The sequence below is a fragment of the Eufriesea mexicana genome, unplaced genomic scaffold (assembly GCF_001483705.2).
Source record: "Eufriesea mexicana isolate 0111107269 unplaced genomic scaffold, ASM148370v2 scaffold19034, whole genome shotgun sequence".
NCBI lineage: Eukaryota > Metazoa > Arthropoda > Insecta > Hymenoptera > Apidae > Eufriesea > Eufriesea mexicana.
In genome coordinates this window covers 50,228-69,329 of record NW_016926279.1, presented here as the reverse complement: position 1 = coordinate 69,329, position 19,102 = coordinate 50,228, and the positions used below count along the sequence as shown (strand labels likewise).

General features: G+C 50.2%; 1 protein-coding gene across 3 annotated transcripts; it reads right to left on the bottom strand.

Annotated features, from left to right (window-relative positions):
* Nucleotides 1–5,231: 5,231 nt before the first annotated feature.
* Nucleotides 5,232–18,041, bottom strand: HisCl1 (Histamine-gated chloride channel subunit 1). Of its 3 annotated transcripts, XM_017909621.1 has the most exons (9): nucleotides 17,552–18,041; nucleotides 16,850–16,925; nucleotides 16,132–16,263; nucleotides 14,135–14,312; nucleotides 12,956–13,182; nucleotides 12,785–12,867; nucleotides 11,638–11,949; nucleotides 10,642–10,847; nucleotides 5,232–6,289 (listed from the first exon to the last, which is right to left on the bottom strand). In XM_017909621.1, the coding sequence occupies exons 2-9, from the start codon at nucleotides 16,921–16,923 to the stop codon at nucleotides 6,113–6,115; spliced, it is 1,389 nt and encodes a 462-aa protein (XP_017765110.1). In that variant the 5' UTR covers nucleotides 16,924–16,925; nucleotides 17,552–18,041; the 3' UTR covers nucleotides 5,232–6,112. The 3 variants fall into 3 exon arrangements, with proteins under 3 accessions (XP_017765110.1, XP_017765112.1, XP_017765111.1); XM_017909623.1 differs by lacking the exon at nucleotides 16,132–16,263; XM_017909622.1 differs by lacking the exons at nucleotides 16,850–16,925; nucleotides 17,552–18,041 and having other exon boundaries at nucleotides 16,132–16,490.
* Nucleotides 18,042–19,102: the final 1,061 nt, after the last annotated feature.

The window sequence follows — 19,102 nt, the reverse complement described above, 5'->3', positions numbered from 1 at the left end:
CGCTGCTTTAACCACTTGCGCCGGCAAGAAATTCACAAACGCCTATGTCAGAACGGTCCAGTGTTTCTGTGGCAACTGCCTGGCGACGCGTACACCACGTTGTTGGCGATTCTGCGACAGAAGCATTACGACGTGCGTGGCACGTCTTTCCAGCGCGAGTGGTTAACAGCAATGGAAAACGCCTGGTGTATCGAGTAATTTGCGATTTCTCGTGAGTCGCGAAACTACGTCCACGTAAACTCTTCCGCGAAGAATCACACGTTTCCGCACACGTGTCCCGGCGTGAAACGAAGCCTGTGTACCTGTAGTTTCTCAACGCGTTCAGGTTGGAATCAATGACGATCCTCTCTGCCGGTCGCGGTTAGTCAGTTATGTAATCGAGGGACGATTAATCGAGCCACGGCCGAAGCAGCAGATTCTCGGCGACTCGAGGATCGTCGCAGCGCGCTGCACGAGGCTCGCCGTGCACGAGGTCCCTCGTTATTTGTATATTTTTCTTAAATCGATCCGAGAAGGCCGGCCGCTTCTCCCTCGCGCGCTTCCGATCTCGTGGATCCTCGAATTTTAATTAACCTCGAATGCTCGAGAAGAGAGAACCGTCGGAGTGCTCTTCGACTAGAGGAAGCTCGCCCCGAGGAGGAGTGACGGGAAGCGCGAAAGGAAAGCGACCGTCCTTGGCTGTTCTCGTGGCCCCATGTCGAGAAGTATCGCTGGACGAGGCTGGAGATAAAGGGGTGAAACGAAATGAAACGGAAAGAAACGGGTAAAAATTGGGATGGAAACGGAGAGACGCAGGCGGGAGAAGCGAGAAGATAGGGGATGAAACGGCGTTCGGGTGTACAGTCGAGCGGTGTTGCGCGAATGTCTAGTTTCCGATGCACTAATCCTAGATTCGTAAGCGGGCACGAGGACAATTGTCTCTCCGGTCAGAGGCTCGGGGTTACGCACCGTGTTATCGATCATACTTGGCAATAACGATATTTTTAATCGTACAACTGTAAAAAAGGAGTAAAGAGAACGGAGAGATACAGATGATAAAAAAAAAACAAAGGAGAAAAATCTATATATATATAAATAAATAAATGAATGAATAAATAAACAAGATATACATACGTAATAAGTGGACGGAGAAGTACGAAGGAAAAGGTAGTTGGACAGAAGATTTATCGACAGCGGTCAAGCGCCGGCACGTTGTAACAATTACACCCGATAGTTGTAACTAGGAACTGGGTGAAGACGTTTTAGCCGATGGTGTTGTCCGTCTTCGGTAGCTTCCACGCCTTACTCAAAAGTGAAAAATAAATTGAAATTCATATTTAACGCAGTCCCTTCATTCGCCCGATGCGTTATCTCGATCGGCGGGGATCGACGGGTCGAATGATGAAAGACAGGAAAGGAATCTCAGTTTCGTACCCTCGACGTACTCGTAAGCCGAGAGAAAGGGGTGGCGAATTTTCCAAAAACCGTGACTCGATTTGATCCATCGGGCACTCCGACCCCCGACCACGCCTCTAACCAACGACCATCCCGAGGGAACCGTCCAACTTTCCCCGATTCGTCCGTCGAATCGTGCATTTCCCACTGTCGAATTCTACGACCGTGTACGTCGGAAAGAAAACACGGAATTAATTGGTGTTTGCGGAACGTCAGCCGCATAGGCGGCAGCGGCGCGTTTACGCGGGAAATCGATTCGTATTTGCGCGTACACCAACAGGACGTGCTTGTTAGCCATTGGGTGGTTTGAGCCGGGCGCCATGGTGTTTGCTGGCCGCACTGTCGTTTCGTCGCGGTATTTATGGCCGTGTCGCGGCATCGCGCCACTTTTTCGAATCCCTCGTTTTATTTCCGGAGCGGTGGTCAAGGACGTCGATACGGGATCAGGATTAAATCACCGGGGCAAACTCTCCGTTCAGCCCAGCTGCTTTTCATATATGCATCCACGTACACACAGGTATACACTCATTTGTCCAATCGATTGCGAGGTATCCGCGAGACGAGAAATAGAAATTTATTTTAGGTACAAAGAGTTGAACGTCTGACGAGCCTTTTATCGGTGGAATTGAAGAAAAATTCGAGTCGAAGAATTTAATTTCAGTCCCCCGTGGACTATGTCGTTCTGTCTCCTTGACAGCTCTCAGGAATATTGCCTCAATTTCCATCATCGATCGTTCTTTTCTAAATAAATAGGCCTCTAGACCCGACTCATACATAGTCAGGTCTAATCCTAGAAATTTCATAGAAGGTTCGAAACGATCACGGAGCGAGTAATCGACTTCTTTTCGCGTTAATTTCACCTGGCCATTCGGGAGCAAGTCCCGTACCATGGAATCCGGAACTGGGTTTTCGTGTGGGACGATATTTTTAAGAAAGGCGGTCGAAATTTCCCCCGACACCGGCGTCGTCGATAAAACAGCGCCCTTCTCTTACCTCCGCCATAGACTACGATCTCGATCGAGACGCGCGCCACTTCAGATCATCCCAGATTCGGTGGACAGAGCCAAAGGAGGCGCGCAATTATCGAATTCGCGAGCCCGCGTCGCCTCGCGTTACACTTGGGTCCGATGTAACCGGAAGCAAGGAATAATTATTCCGCTGTCTCTCGTCGTGTGTCCGCCTCGGCTGGCCGGAATCCATTAACGATCGGTGTGCTTCTCGTTAACAAGATTGTCGACGGAAAGTCGATAGTTAATTACGCAAACGAAGGGATCCCGTTAAAGATGGGCTACGACTGTCCTCGATGCCTGGCGAATCGATCATCGCAGGCGGCGAGCTCATCCACGGGTTTCCACGGACTCTGTAATTGCCTAGAAAGAGTCCTTATTAACTCTCCTCGAGGAGTCAACCGGTCTATGGAGATGAAGCCGAAAGCCGGGAGCGATAGCTCAGCGGCGTCGTTTGGAAACAATGTGCAACTTCGCGAAGGGGTGGGAAGAATGTTCGGAGAAAGGCGGGAGAAAAAAGGGGAAACTGCGAGACAGAAAACGGAAGAAAGAGAGAAGGTGTCGGCGGTGTGAGAGAAAAGATCGGTGAAGAGGTATAATTTCCATCGCGTCGTTGGCCAGCGAAGGAGATTAAGGGGCGAAGCCAAGAGGGAGGGTTAAATCGTTGGAACGCGAGGGCGCATAAAGAGGCCGAAGAGGCTGAAAGCTCGTCCGCGTAAACAAAGAGGACGAAGGGAAGACGGTGGGTAGAAGAACGGAGAGGAACGATAGGAAAGGGGTGGGTCAGACGAAAGTATCTTCGTCGCGGGCACAAAGGCTCCTCTCTCGGGATAAAATGCCATGATTAAAAACTGCCTACTCGTACGCCGTGTTTGTACACACGTACACGCGAGCTCGCGGCGCTGTCGTGGTCCCAGCTTCTCTCTCCGGGTGGAAGCCGCGCGCAGGATGGTTGGACGGGGATGGGGCAAACGGGGTGGGCAGAGTAAAGGACCCGGGGTGGAAAAGCGACAGGCGGTGGCAGTTAGAAAGGTCCGCGAAGTGGCGTTTTCGAGGAGCGAAACGACTCCAAGTGGCGGCGCGTGCTGACCGAAGATAGATTGCTCGAGGAGAAAGAGCTCGTGAAATTATTATCGTTGCGGTCTAGAATGCTCTGGCTGGACCACGAGGACACGGAAGAAGCGGGACGAAGAGACAGAGCGGAGAGGGACGGAAGATCGTATCGAAGACGCGATAAAGGCGAGGAGGAATAAAAATCTTGGGGGTGAAACGTAGGGGTGCGTTTAACACGGACGAAACGATGAAAGTAGCGCGACGATTCGACCTGGGAATAGAATCGCACGGATGTTTCGCGCGGATTGGCTTGTTTAACACGGACGAAACGATGAAAGTAGCGCGACGATTCGACCTGGGAATAGAATCGCACGGACGTTTCGCGCGGATTGGCTACCTCGCGAGCGTGTATATCACTTGGATCAAGATTCGGAAGAATTTCGCACGGATTGGCCACCTCGCGAGCGTATATATCGCTCGGAGCAAGATTTGGAAGAATTTCGCGCGGATTTTGGGAATTCGATTTGGGATGATGGCTGGTCAAGTCGGCTAGAGAGGTCGAAATGGGGCAGGACGATTAACGAGGCGAACCCAGCGAAAAAGGAACGCAAGGGGTGACGGCTAAAGAGCTATTAGAAGGGAGCGTTTCGCGTTCGCCGGGATTATTAAAGCGGCATCAAGAGGGCCGGATGCGAGAGAGGCGAGCAGGGACACGCGGAAAGAGTCGACGACGCGTTGTTTTAATTAAGCGGCAACGAAGGAAAAAAAGTGGAACATCTTTTCGAGGCAGCGCAGTTCCGTCCCGCGAAAGGGAGACAGCCATTCGGCCGCGTCACAATTACGCTAGCTTACGTGCGGATTTAATTATTCCGCGCGAACAACGGGGCCCCGCCGCGTGTTCGTTCCAATTAATTACTGCTGGTCGTTTACCGGTGACATTCCGGTGATATTCTCGCCGCGGCTAAAAGTGGCCGCGACCCAAAGGGGTCGGCAGGGCAACGGGGGAGGGGAAACAGCGTGGTCCTTTGTCGTTCACCCGAGTCTCCTACGTTTCTGTGAACTGCAGCCTGCTCTGTGACGCCGAGTAGACCGGGAAATCCTTTTTCCTCGACCGTCTTTCTTCGTTCCAGTTTAGTCGATGCCACGATCGTTAGCTCGTGCAAGGATGACGTACCTCGAGAGTTGTTCCTCGCGCGAGGACGGAGTGGTCTGCGTTTACTTTCTCGATTTCGAGAACCAGGTATCCGTCAGCATATATACTCCTACTCTTTTATATTTCTTTCTATTTTTTCCTTGTACACGTCGACGTGAGAAGCGTTTCTGTTTCATGAACCGATTTCCGAACGGTACGGAGATCGTCTCGCTCGATACCGAAAGAGGAGGATGGGTAAGTCTAGGTTGGGCCGAGGATCTCTAGGCAGAGGTGGTGGTCGTCTCTCTAGCTCCCCGGATCCTCGAGGCTGGGACTTCGCCGTGGCCAGCAGGTCCGATCGATCCACCGATGGGAAGGAAGGGACGCGAGAGGGCAGGAAGCCAGGATCCGTTTAAATACTCGAATAAAAAGCTCTATCGACTGGAGGAAGAATAAATAAGCTAGCTCGTAAAGCTCCACGTCTTTTTCATTCCCCCTTGCCCAACTCTTCCCACGATCGCAGTTTATCTCGTAACGGGGAGGGAACGAGTCTCGACTGGCAGAGCAAAGCTTCTTCTCTCTACGTGTTAATACTCCGTTTATTTGTCCTTACATTCTGCGATCGCACACGACGGCTAAACCGTTCTGCCAACGACGTAATCACGAGCGAACGTTCGCGCGACCAGCCCAGCCTCGCTCCTTTTAATATCCTTCGTAAAATTCCACGGGATTGCGCGTCGAATGTCTATAAAGTTATACGGCCGTCGTATCTTATCAATTTTCGATCGTCCCGCCGTATAAAAGCAGAGCTTTCGGATAAGAAGATTCCGATGATCCCGAACGTTTTATCCCTTTTCAACGACGCTCGCCGGGTCGGTCCGGGACGAGACGCTGGGCTGAACACGGTAACGTATCGCTGGTCCGTCGAGTCGGGTGTCATCGAGTCTATCTATCGACACAGAACTCGATGGGACAGGCGCAAGTAAACGGAAAGGATCGCTAAATTAAATTAAATGGTAAATCGCGATGATCGACGGAGATTCTGCAACAATGATACAAGGGCGGATCCGCGTCGGAGGGATCGCCTGAACGGGTGAGTACACAGTCGTTCGATTCGATATACTCCTCGGAGGAACCTTAATGCGACTTAATTGCTACGATGCTCTTATAATTAATCGACCGTCCTCGACGGCGCGTCTTCTCTAAATTATATTATAAAAGGCACTGAAAATTCTTCTAGCAGACTTCCTGTCGTAGAAAAATCGTCTGCTCCGTTCGATCCTTCGTTAACTGCTCGGCGTATCGTATCGTAAACGATCCAGATAAAATTCAATGCCACCGATCGATGGGGTTCTGCATAGACAAAGTTGACAGCGATCGATACGCCGAAACGGTTAACGAGGATCGAACGAGAGTTGTTTGGAGACCGTCGACGATCCAGCGATCTTCGTTTCCGTCTTCGTCCGTTCGCGGGAGGACGAGCTTCCTACAGGAAGGTGCTCCAGTAGACGACGTTCAGGATGAGGAAGGAGAACGGAAAGAAGAATCTGGACACCTTGTCGATGTAGATGGCGGTCGCCCGACCCTGGCAGCAGGTGTCGTACTGCACGGTCACTGGTCTCACTGGACTTCTGCTCCTCTCGGATTCGTTCCTCATAGGCGTCTGTTGGACAACGTCACGTTTCAGACCTCGGAGATTTTTGTAAAAATGCGCTAAACTAATAAACTCGAGAAAATAAATAATTTCATCGAAGCAACGTTGGGAATAGATCTAGTTTATTATCTCTTCGTAGTTAACTCCATTTACCGTTAAGTCTATTTACTTTGCACGAGGCAAAGGAGCTGCGAGTCGAGGCAGCGTTTATCGTGTAAACTCATGGTGATTGCTTTCGCTAGGAGAAGATATAAACGGTGGCTCTTTAATGGAAAGTATTCGCGCAAGACTGTAGTTGCATAATCGCTCTCGGAGTTAACACGTTGACTGCCACGCAACTTTTCACGATTACGGTCTAAGGAGGCAATTTCATTTAATCGTGTTATATTATTAACCCTTTGCACTCGACGATTTTTTGGCTAGAGAATAGTAGAAATTCAAAGATATTTTTTTGAGCAGTAAATAAAGAATTGTAGAATTATTTCACTTCGATACTTCGCACACATATTAATTAATATCGATCTTCCAAATTTTATGAAACGGTGATTGGAGCTCACCTCTCGAATGCAAAGGGTTAAAAACTTTATTCATAGTACGTGGTAATAATCAAATTTGTCGTTAATTTTTTACAATTTTTACTATAAACCAAACCTGATGTTTTCTTCTTTTTCCTGATATTTATACTACGGTGTTGGGCGACTAACGATTCGTTGACCCTTAGTCACTAGAAGGGCCTGGCTGATGAACGCAGACCGATTTTAGAGTCCAAAAGCAATTGACTCATTCCTAATTTCACTAAGGGCTAATGGTTATCTTCACCCCACCAAAAGTTAACATTATATAAGCACCCACAAAATTTGTGAAAGGTCAGTTCAGTCCAGTTCCAGTTTCAGTTTCAGTTTCAGTTTTAGTTTTAGTTTATTCCTCTCCGTCGACTTGTGTTTCTCCAACGTAGCTCTGTTGCCAGAACCCGTATTGTATATTGAAATCCGAGTTCCAAAAACGGGTTTCCTCGTAGCTGTACAGATATGGCGAGTAACGAAGGGACGAGATAATTCGTAGTAGACGTCCTGCATCTCGTAGTTGGCAGTCAACGTGTTAAACGTAAGAACAAAATGGCGCGAATACCTGGCGTAGGTACCCGTTGTTGCGCGACGCGAATTATTGCTTCACCGATTCATTCGCAAATGCGATGAATTATCAAGGCCGCCGCAGAAACACGCGTCTCAAAATTTCTACGGAACCATCGGACCGTACCTAACGGCCAGACTCGAATGAAATTTAGATTAATCTCTGGTTGCTCGGGTTCCTAGGGTTCATGTCTTATTCAAGGCACGCGAAACGATCTTTCTCTCGACCCTTCGTGCACGCAGACCCATAGAAACGGAAAGCTTCCGTGCGTTCCTTTCGAAATGTACCATTTTTCTCCAGGCTTCCTTTATTTTTCTCCTCGTTGCTCGATTTGCTCAATTTTTTAACCCTTCTCAGCCACATTTCCCAAATTAAGAATTAAAAATAACAAATTTCCACTCTCGAATATTATCCTCGAGCAAAGATCATTCTTCTCGAGGATGAAAGGGAGTGGTAGAAATACCTGCGTTTTACGTAGAGCGAAATTTCGAAGGTCTATCTACGAGATTCGCGATGGAGGGACTCTGGAAAGAAATGGTTTCCGGAGGGCCATCTCGTTTCAGACAAAGTTCCCACGAAGTTCTTCACCAAGCGAGTTTCAGAACTTCTTTACTCACCCCGAGTCGAGCTAATTTCGCCGCGATATAATGTTTGTTCTCGCGGATGGGAAACGCATTCAATCGCAGTGGCCGCCATTTTGATGCGCAACGTACGAGTACCTTTCCTCTCTCGCTTCTTCCTGGGCTTTCCTAACCTCTTTCTCGACGCGTTCTCGTATGCTATTTAAACAGCTTTTCCCGTAAAACCGCATCGAGTCAAGGAGAAATTCGAAGGAACGAATAGATGGACCAGAGCAGACTCTTGGTTAGGTCATTCCTCGACATCTCCTTGTCGCGTTTTTCATTTAAAACGCTTAAGAATTAACACTCGTGTCTGTCGAATAGCCAGGTAATTGGGTCAGAATCTTTTCGATTATAGTTTAAAAGTTCGACAATAATAATGCAGCTCGGTGTAATAATAATTTAAATCCAATTTCATTCGGGTATTCCTCCTACACGGCTCTCTTTCAGACTCCCTCCCTTCCGTCCCGAAACCATATTTCTTCCGGTTGCTACTCGACGCGCCATAATTAACGTTTAATTTTATGAAACCAGAACGAAACAGTCGCGGTTACCTCCACGCGAAAGCAACGAGTCGCAAAGCTCCACGGTCTCTGGGAACGCAATTTCGTCTGTGAAAACGTTGAAAGAGAAAATCGACGCGATCCTCGATTCACAGGTGACGCAAGCTGTCGGCCGTCGATACAGCCGGCAGCTTTCCCGGCAAAGGTTACACGCACGGGAACATAAAGAATTTAAAGGCGTCGCATGGCAAACTCACGCTACGCTGCCGCCATTAATTAAACCCTAGCCTCAGCCTCGAACGGCCGCGTCCCGATATTAACCGATAAATAATTAGACATGGCCCTGGGACCGTTTGTTCCGCTCTGAAAATTCGACGTCAAGTTACCACCTTCCCTTCTCCGTTTCTTTCCCCGGGACACTTGGATCTACCGAGATCAACATCGAGAATATATCGCGAGAACTCGCGGAAGTTCGCAGACGTTTTCCCGTTAATCTTCGTTCCTTCGTCTCCCCTTTTTCTTTTTTTCTTCTTTCTCCCCCTAATTTAATGAGTCTTTGAGCGTCACGGAGTTGCCCGACGCCTGTAGAACGGCCGCGTTAATTAAAGTCGCGGCACTTCCGAGGCGCTGAAGTTGAAGTTCCAACTGTGTCAGGTGTTACCAAAGTGTCGGACGTATACCGGATGTCCCGCGATCCTACTCGTCGCGTTCGTTGCGTTCGTTGCTTCCGTGTCTTCCCAGTGCCACGCATTAAACGTCCGACAGGCGGTACTCCACGGACAAAACCTGGTACAGGCTCGCGTCCTCCGCTTTCTTTCCCTTTGTTCGCCTTCTCCTTCGTCTTTCCCGTTTCTTCCTGCGACCCATTGTGCTCCCAAAGGCAGCCAGAACCAGGCTGCATCAATTTTTCGCATCCGTGCAGCCGGAAACCGACGGCTATTTATTATTACCCACCCCGCGCGACGTTCAGAAACGCTTAACCCTACTAATTGTAAGTTCCAGATGCATAATACTCCAGCTGAATGAGAAACGAGAGCGAACCGCCGCAACCGTTCCATGAATTATGCTCGCGGCTGCCTCTGGAAACGGGCCACCACCCTTTGCGCCTCCACCTCAAGGATTTTACGCGAATTTTCCCCCCTTTCTCGACCTTCTCGCTCTGCTCGCGCCGATTTCCCATTTTCTCCCACGTTGCGACACCTTGGTAATTAACACGGATCGAGAATTTACGGCGGAACATGTCAAATCGTCGATGTTAGAGCGATTATGTCAGTTCACGATGAAGGAACGGAACCTCTTTTGTTTCCTTCTATTCGTCAAAGTTATTTGTCAAACATGGCGACTGATTTTCTTCTGACGATTCCCATTACCTATCTCTTCCCACGTTGTAACACCTTGGTAATTAATACGGGTCGGGAATTTACGGTGGACCATGTAGAATCGTCGATGTTATAGTGATTATGTCAGTTCTTGATGGACGAACGGGAATTGCTTTGTCTCCTTTTATTTGTCAAACATGGCGACTGATTTTCTTTTGTCGATTTCCATTCCCCATTTCTTTCCACGTCGCAGCAGCTTGGTAATTAACACGGGTCGGGAATTTATGACGAACCGCGTAGAATCGCCGATACTATAGCCATTATGTCAGTTTCTGACGAACGAACGGAACTTCCTTCGACTGCTTTTATTCGTCAAATTTATTCATCAAATTTAAACATGGCGACTGATTTTATTCCGACGATTCCTCTTGTTCCTTTTCTGATAATCGATAGAGGGCGTGAATTTATCATAGTCCATTCAGAAATACGGCACCTTTGCGTCCTGCTGTCCTTTTCATCTACGCGAAATTTTTCGCCATCACTGGGCCTTGATAATTAGTAGTCACTACGAATTTACAATAGTCTACCTGAAAATGTACAGGTTCTTACGTGTACCTTTTACATCGATACCGCGCGAGTTCTTACAATGTATTACTTCCTGACCTACATCGACAGGGAGTCCTTTGCTCCCTTTCATCCCCTAACATCGAGTATATAGCGATTTTGCTCAGCATTTTTCCCGTCCTCTGATATCAAATTGGGAAATGAATGAAAATTAGAATTCGTACTTTGAATTCGTCGATGGCCTCCCTGAGGTCCTCGTCCGAGTAGCCCTTCATAGCCTTGGTGGCGACAGGGCCCATGTAGTTATTCACGACGGCGAACTCCATGAGCGAGAGGAAGACGAACACGCTGCAGGAGGACATCCACACGTCGATGGCCTTCACGTAAGACACTGGCGGCAGTGATTGCTGGGACTGCGTGTTCTGAGTGGCTGCGAAGCAAGCAACCAAAGCATTTCTTAATCGCTCGATACCACCGGCAGCCAACCACACGAGCCTACGATACCAATTGAATCGACAAACACTACCGTACACGTGCGAGCAAACAACTCGAATTTCAGCGAATTACTCGCGAAACGACGCATTCGCGGCCAGGCCTCGGCGCAAAGAGCAAACGAGCCGCGGCCTTCACGGGCTCTAAAAGCCTGCATGACCGGCCTGAAAGATACAGCCCCGTCTCATTCAACCATCCACCCCGGCCAAGCGTAAAGCCAAACAGACCGCCTCTGAAACGAGCTGCAACCTAAACGGAGCCCGTATCGCGAACTTCGAGCCCACAATTTAAAGACACCTCGTTATCCCGGACGCCGCGCTGAAAAACGCGTGTCGCCTCTCTGTGCCACCCCTGTCCCTGTGCCGTCGATTCGAAAGCAGCCTCTATCTTGAAAGCCACGCGCAGCTCCCATTCGCAAGCTCGAATGCTCGATTTAAAGGCACGGCTCGTTATCTCCGCGAGTATCCATACCTGGATACACGTCCACGTCTGGTACTCGTATACGCGTTGAGCAGAAAAGGCGAGCAGAGGAAACGAGGGAATACGAAGGAGGTTGAAAGAAGAACGGGAAGCAGGAAGAATAGGAAGAACGAGGAGATTCGACTCGAGATGGTCGCCATATCGTATCCTCGAGTCGATCGATCTATCAGCTGGAAAATGGCCGGGAGAATGGCGATGGGATCGGTCGATCCGCTTCCGGAATGCAGTCGCAGGCGCGACGACCTTACCGAGGGTCAGCAATGACGTCACTCCCAGGGTGACCCGGGCAGGGATCGCCTCGGGTTTGATCCAGAACGCGATCCAGGACATCACCACGATCAACGCGGACGGTATGTACGTGTGGAACAGGTGATATCCCAGACGACGTCGTAGATTGAACACGATCTGTATGCACGTGAAGTTACCGGTCGAGTACTCGATCGTGCAGTCGGTCGTGTAATTGTTCGAGATGTCCAGCTGGGGTAGCTCGATCTCTGGATTCACCACCAGAGGATCGGTCATGTTCCAGATGAACACCAGGTCCTGGGTGGTGTGCGACACTGAAAGTAAGCGGGGTTTGAGCGGTAACGAGGCTGCTCCGCGCGCGTCTTCGTCTCTTCGGGCTCAGCTTTGCGTTCCTGTGATTAGCGCGTGGTCAACTGTGGCATTTAAGGCAGAGTTTAGGAATTTCACAGTGCCCGTTTCGTCGTTGCACCGTGATCCACGGGATCCACGAGATTGTTCGTGGGTTTCCTTGACTCGGTATAAGGGACGGAGAAATTCGGATTTGAATTTCGGGGGCGCGAGGATAAACGGGATTGTGGGGTGAAAAGGCTGATTATTGTACGCTAGATCGGGAAGCAGACAGCGGATATTTCGGACAGTACACACTTCGAATAAAATAAAGGTACTCTGCGTATCTCTTGTATCGCGGAGAAGGAAAACACGGGAAATATATCCAGCGACTGGTAGACAAAAGGTTCAAGCGAGTGTTGCTTTTATAAATATTAATACAGATTTCATTTTTCTCGGGCCATGCATAAATTTCAAGCTCTGTTACAGGGAAATAAGTAACGTTGATATAGAGCGTTCGAAATTAGCGACATTTTCAGAGACGGGAATTTAAACGCGTTGCCACGCCGTTAATTAACCTAGAAAAATCGTAAATTGCGGAAAAGCGATTGCAATAAACCGCGGTTTAAATTACCACGCATAAATCCGACCAGCATATGCCGCGCATATGTTTTGCATACATCTTGCGCGTTTCGGGGTATTGTACCTGCGCAAAGATCCGCTGTCTACCGATAAATCGGGACGTATGTCGTAATTGGTCGTTGATTGAACGTAATTGGTCGGGATAGGTTGCTACTATAAATTAACGTGCACGTTACGTACGACTTTCGATCATCATTGAGCAAATTTGCGTGTCGTGAGGGTAGGACTCGAACTTCATCGCGCAGGAGAGGACGAGAGTTAATCTGAAGACAGAGAGAGAAGAAAACACATGGAATTATATGGAATTACACGGAGTAAGAGAATGACGAAAGTGATTTCAATCGAGCTTACTTCGACATGTAAAGCAGAGTCTTGTCGTGATACAGCCATAAATAATGATTGGGTATCGACATCTCGTGGAAGGTGACCTTTTTCGCGTTCTTGAAAAAGCAATCAGGCCTCCAGATATTGTGCAGCCAGTCTACGTCCAATATTCTGTACTCCTCGGACATGTTCTCCGGAAGTCGCAGTCTCGAGTCTCGCCAGCTTTGCGCCAGAAATATGTCCGCAACGTACGTCTACAAATAAGAGCCAGGAAAATAAACTCCGTCAGATTTACTTCCGCGAGACTATCCCCCGAGCTACACCATCCCGAAACCAAATCTCTACGACGTGGGAAAAAATGGAAGAGAATAAACAGGAATAATAAAAGATTCCACGGATATTCTTAAATTCGCAAGATCATACGAGGCGCGAGAAAAAGTAACGCGATTTGTTATTACGATAAAATTTGTATAAAATATTTATTCACTCATCGATATCGATATATTCCCCTATTTTCGCGAGTCGTCGTCTCGAGTCATCGACGTTTCACCCTTTTATTTCCGCGAATAGCGAGGGCGTCGTGACAGCGGCGTTTTCTGGCGAAAAATTCGCGAATCGACAGTCAATGCGCGATGCAAAATTTCCAATAAAGATACGTCGCCGAGCGTGATAAAACACGTCGCCGGTAAATGACAAACTATGCATCCAAAATGGCCGAAAATTGCAACGGCGATAGCAATCTAGTGGCGGCTGCGCGAGAAAGAGAAACGGGTGGAACGAGGAAGAGGAAAAGGAAAATAGGGAAAAAGGAGTAGAACGGAACACGAGTGAAATTCCCGATGTGGCATCGAACCAGCCCCAGAGTCGGGGGTGGTCGCGACGAGCCGCGAAACGAAAGGTCCGCGTGTCCGAGACTTTAACGCCAACTAAAGCTCGAGCAGCGGCGCACTCGTGGCCCAATTTGCATACGCGTTAGCGGCGAAGCACGTGAAAAACGACGCGCAGCCACAACGTTTCGAAAGGTGGGAAACGTCGCAGCCAGCCGAGGCTCCTCGACCCCTGTCTCCTCGGCCCCCTCCCTGTCACCCATTTACACGGTTTTCCCCTCTGTTCGAGGTGTGTACCGTGTGCGCGGGCAGGCTTCCCGGGTCTGGGTTAGGTCTTAATTAAACGAAAGTGCCGGCGGTCTCGCCCCGGCGAAATTACCATAGATTCCTCGTTTATGGAGTCGAGGCTGAGCACCGTCACGTGGAAGTAGACGATGGTAGGCTGGCCCAGGAACTTCGGCGCCCTGTGCTTGTCGTATTGCTTCGGGTTCAAAGGGAGGATGTCCCTGAGCGACAAAGAGGTCTCCTTTCTGCCGTACTCCTCGAGGTCCGACTCCCTGGAAGAAAACAGAGAAGCGAGGAGAAACGAGGCTGACTACGGCCACCCGCTGTACTTCGTCGCCTTCCCTCTCGTCACGGCGCGTCCGCCATTACGGGTCTGTCGTCGAGAGATGTAATGGCGTAGGATGGTCACCTGCCAATGATCCTGCGCAGCTTTCTTTATCGCCCATTCCTGTCATTTCCCTCCATTATTTTCATTCGTTTTATTACTCGATTATTATGCCTTCTTCGATTATTTTTACACCATTTTCTATTTAAAAGGTCGAAGAACATCGCGACGATTTATTACTACTGCTCGACTTTGCTATCTCGATTCCTGCTAAGTTTTCACCCAAGTTTCGAACCAAAGAAGGAAGAATCCGTTTCGTCTAATATATGGAATATTTACAGAATATGCAAATCGGCGAGTGCATCGACATTTTCCCTTTTCCTCGGTACGCGAACTCTCTCGACGTTATTTTCAACGTCATTAGCCACTCGTTTATGTATAGAATATGATAATCCGAGATGATACGAGAAAGCGCACGCACGCGAGTTACGGATCGCGTGACTCGAGCATCATCTTCTCGAAATTTCCTTAAATTTCGTACCCCGTTTGTGTTCTTCGCGGACGTTACGCGATCGTCACGGAAGAATATCAACGGAATTCGCTCGGCGCGAGTCGCGAATCCTTCGTTATCGCGTGTATCACGCTCGCGGATGTTCTCTGTGAGCTGTTCGTACCTGTGAGCAGCGAAAACGCGGAGAAAATATCGGCGGATCGAGCAGATCGGGGACAAAGGAAGTCCACGAACGGTGAGCGAGCGGGACTCTAAAATATTGGCGCGATTCCGATGAAACAGCAATATCGCAGAAGCCATAATAGGTCTTCGTGCTTGGCACACCTTTAGGTCCGGCCGCGATACGTGTGTTCCTTACATGCGGACATTTTAATATGCTAACCTATGACCTCTTGGCCCGAGAATTTCCACTTTCTTACGACGCTATTCACGCGAAAACCCTTTTGGTCCTACCCCCGCGCGATTTACTCGATTTTCACTGTGATATCGTTCGACGTCAACCGAACTGTCAAGGGACATTGACTCCTCGTGCTCTGACCCCTAGATCTTCGATCGACTCTCGATCTACGACGGTAAAAGAGGATCTAAAAGCTAGGATTCGCGGAGATCTGAACATTTTTCCCCGATCTTTTACCGATCTGCGATTTAATCGTCGTCTTTCGACGTTGGCTACGCTGGTTGCCTTCGATTAGGGGTTACAGAGGTCTAGAATATTCCGGAGAAGTGGAGGATCTTGACGGATTATCGGAAGGAGAGGATCGGAGATGGAGAAGGAATGGCAGAAGGGTGTATCAGGAGCGATTATCGAGTTGATAAGCCGCGATAAGAGGCGGTTCGCGCGATCGACGCGCGTTTATCCGGACACACGACTCGGGTGGACTGATGTCAAACGAGCCGTGGCGCCTTATAGCGCCGCGAAACCTGCCAAGCCGATAATCCACGGCAAGACTTCCAGGCGTTTCCTTCCGATTTCTCCGCGCCGCGACGTCGATCGCGGAAGCTCCAGCTTCGACGTCGCGACGCTCCCATCGGCGGCGTCCGTCGAGACGCTTCGACCGAGCGCGGACGTTCGCGAGAAATCGCGATGCAGTCCGTGGGAAAGCTATGTTCTAGAAGAAGGAAGGACGTTTAGGGGGCGTTTGGGCGTTTCTCCTTTCACGGGGATGGAATGGAACGACGAGCGGTAAGGTGTAGAGTAGCGTGAAGGGGGGTGAAGAGAAATTGTTTGATGATGTCTGATCATTTGGTGCGTTACCTTTCGATCTTCGGAAAGAACCGGTACCCGCGCTTTCTCGCCGAAAGTCGAAACGTACTGGACGATAGGCTATCGACTTTAATATGCCAGCCTTCGACCTCCGTGGAAAGTACCGGTTCGCATATTTCCTCGCTGAAACTCGACACAGGCGCGGGTGATGCTGGGGCAGCTTCGATCGTCGCCATGCTTTGCAACGAGAACGAAATTACCGGGGAACTTTGGAATCGCGTCTTCTCGCCGTTTTCTTTCCTTTTTCTCTTTTACGCTGGCCGCGAGAACGAAATTAACCGACGAGGCATCGATTGGCGTCCAACGAGCCGACTTGCAAGGGAATCGCGGATTTCGCAACGTTCCGCGACGGTATGTTCGTTCTTGCAAATAGGCCACGATATCGTCCTCGAGATCGCGTTAATTAGCGATCGAAAGAGAGCGAGACAGTGAAAGAGAGAGAGAGAGAGAGAGAGAGAGAGAGAGAGAGAGAGAGAGAGAGAGAGAGAGAGAGAGAGAAAGAGAGAGAGAGAGAGAGAGAAAGAGAATATGAGGGAGATAGAGAGACGCAACGAGACGGAAGACTCGAGAGATTTCCATCGATCTTGGCTCGAATCGATCCACGGGCGAATTACGCGCGCGAAATCTCTCCGCCTTCGATCAAGGCTAATCTCGAGTGTTCTGCCCCGATCGCGGCTCTTATAGCTTCCATGCTTGTTCGCCTACTCACGGAAAGTGTAGGGCTGCCATGTCAAAGAGCGTGTACAGGTAGCAGCATAGGATCACCAGAGAGTGCCTCGTCATTCCTGAAACAAACGTTCGCCCGGAACGATGTCAATGAAGCGGGAACGACAGGGGTTGCGCGGACGAAGGAGAACGGTGCTCGTAAAAGCCGCCGTCCGACGTCGGAAGAAGGCGATTTCGGGACGAAAAAGCGCATCGACGCGCGAGCCAATCGAGAGGGGAAGTTTCGAGAAGCGGACTGCCACGATTCGACGAGGAATCCCTCGCGTCATGGGGTTTCCATCGGCGCAGCACGCGAGAATTTAGGTCGAGCTCTGTTTTAAACCTCGCCGTTAGGACACCCCCGTGTTCCTTCCTCGCAGGCAGAATTTTTCCTCTTAATCGAAGCGCGGAGCGCGATGCACGAGGCACGGGAAAACGGGGCGAGGCTTTATCGAACCGAATGCGGGGCGAGGTTGGAACGAAAACGCGCTCGGTTAACGACGAATCGACGATCGCGAGCAAACGTCCCCTCGCCGCCACGCGTGTCCATCGATCGACGCGGAATCCGTAACGCGCGACCAGTTACCATCCGCGGAAGCTCGATCGCCACGCTTCTCCGAGGGGCCGTTTCGCCAGAGCGAAATCCCGAACCCAGGGATCCGTCGGTGTCCTCGAGTCCGAGCTACGATCCACGATACAGACTCACCGATCAGCTGCACATTCTACCGTGCCGATCTTCTTTGTCCAGTCGACCAGCTGGCGCACTTTTACCCCCCTCGTGACCAGCCCCGAATTCCTTATCACGGCAGCACAGCCAGCTTATCAGTCCAGCAGCCACGTCCGCCGCGAGTTCCCTCGAATATCCATCAAAGTCGACAACGCGCGTCGATCTGCGACGACCACTCGGATCCCCGAACGATCATCGGGTTCTCGATCCACCAATCCGGCAACCTCGTGTCCCTCCGTCTACCGATGCTCCTACGTCCCCTGCAGTCTGCCACCCCTGTGATGATGTCCCCTACTGGGGTGTTCCCGCAGGAAGCGGCGCGCGGAACGGAACCAGAGGCCGATCCGAACGAGACGTCGCACTTCCCTGGCAATTTCACCGGTGCCAATTTCGGGCCACGATTCGTCGAGGAAACCCCAGCAAGGATCGGGGACACGGCGCGACTCTTATCGGCGAAGGGTTGATTCGCCACTCGGCCACTGGCCACTGTCGGGGCTTGCTGGTTCTGTAAACCACCCTGTCGGTCGCTGCCTCTAAGCCAATTTGCCTATCGACTAACTGATTAAGCCCTACTCTCTTTCATCGTGGTGGACGTGGACTCGCTATACTGGACCTACCTACCTACCCTGCCCGACACCGCGTGTGCCTCTCCGCGCGTCCGTGTCGATACACTTACGCGTTCCCACACGACCAGCACCGCGTCTGCCTCCACGGAGAGTCTGCACCAACGTGTCCACGCACGAGATACCATTGCCCTAGCTCTAGGACCACGCTGCGGCTCATTTGCCTGCGTTTTCTTGCCCCGCAACGCTGCAACCCGCCGCTTTTTCCTACACCCACCGGTACCAATGGACTTTCCGCATCTCTCCTCTCCGTTCCGCTCCGTGCTACCGATAATTACGTAACCCGCGTAATGCCGTGGCGAGGTAGCCGCGTTGCGATCCGAGCCTCGTGGACGCGGTTCATCTTCGTTTTGCTAAACCCTTCGCCGTTTAATTTCCGATTCGCGCATGCCGCGCAGCGAGTCATCGATTTCCTCGATTTATATACGACAGATCAAAGTCTCGATCCTATCGATAGTATTCTGAATTGATTTCGACGTTGGAACGCGTAGATCGTTCGATTGCCGTTGCTCTGGATCATCCAGAGCAAATAGGACACGCGAGTTCCGTTCGAAAGACTGTGGTGGTTGCCCCGTTTCAGGGGCAGCGTTTAACCAACTATTCGACTTTTATATTAAGTCCTGTCCCAACAGTGAGAACAGTTAGGTGCTCCATTTCCGGTCAATGCGTTCTACCGATTAATAGACGAAAAGTCTCTTAAAATCCGCCTCGTCTCGCTCGCTCAACCAATTTTCCCGTAATTTTCGCGATACACGCATCGTGTCTTCCTAGATCACCTGACGTCGCGAAACTTTCCTCAGTTTCCTCTCTGCGAGTGCACGCTTGGTTAATTCCGTGTCCCACGGAACACGCGTGTATTTCCGGTTCCCGAAGTTCCCGTCTCTCTCGCGAGTGAATTCGAGCACGA

Excerpts from the sequence above, each read along its gene's own strand:
- HisCl1 (XM_017909621.1), bottom strand. The coding sequence starts at position 16,923 with ATGACGAGGCACTCTCTGGTGATCCTATGCTGCTACCTGTACACGCTC. Across the intron at positions 16,264-16,849 it reads ATGGCAGCCCTACACTTTCC|CGAGGAAATATGCGAACCGG; the intron begins GTGAGTAGGCGA and ends GTCGAGTTTCAG. Across the intron at positions 10,848-11,637 it reads GACGTCATTGCTGACCCTCG|CCACTCAGAACACGCAGTCC; the intron begins GTAAGGTCGTCG and ends CTTGCTTCGCAG.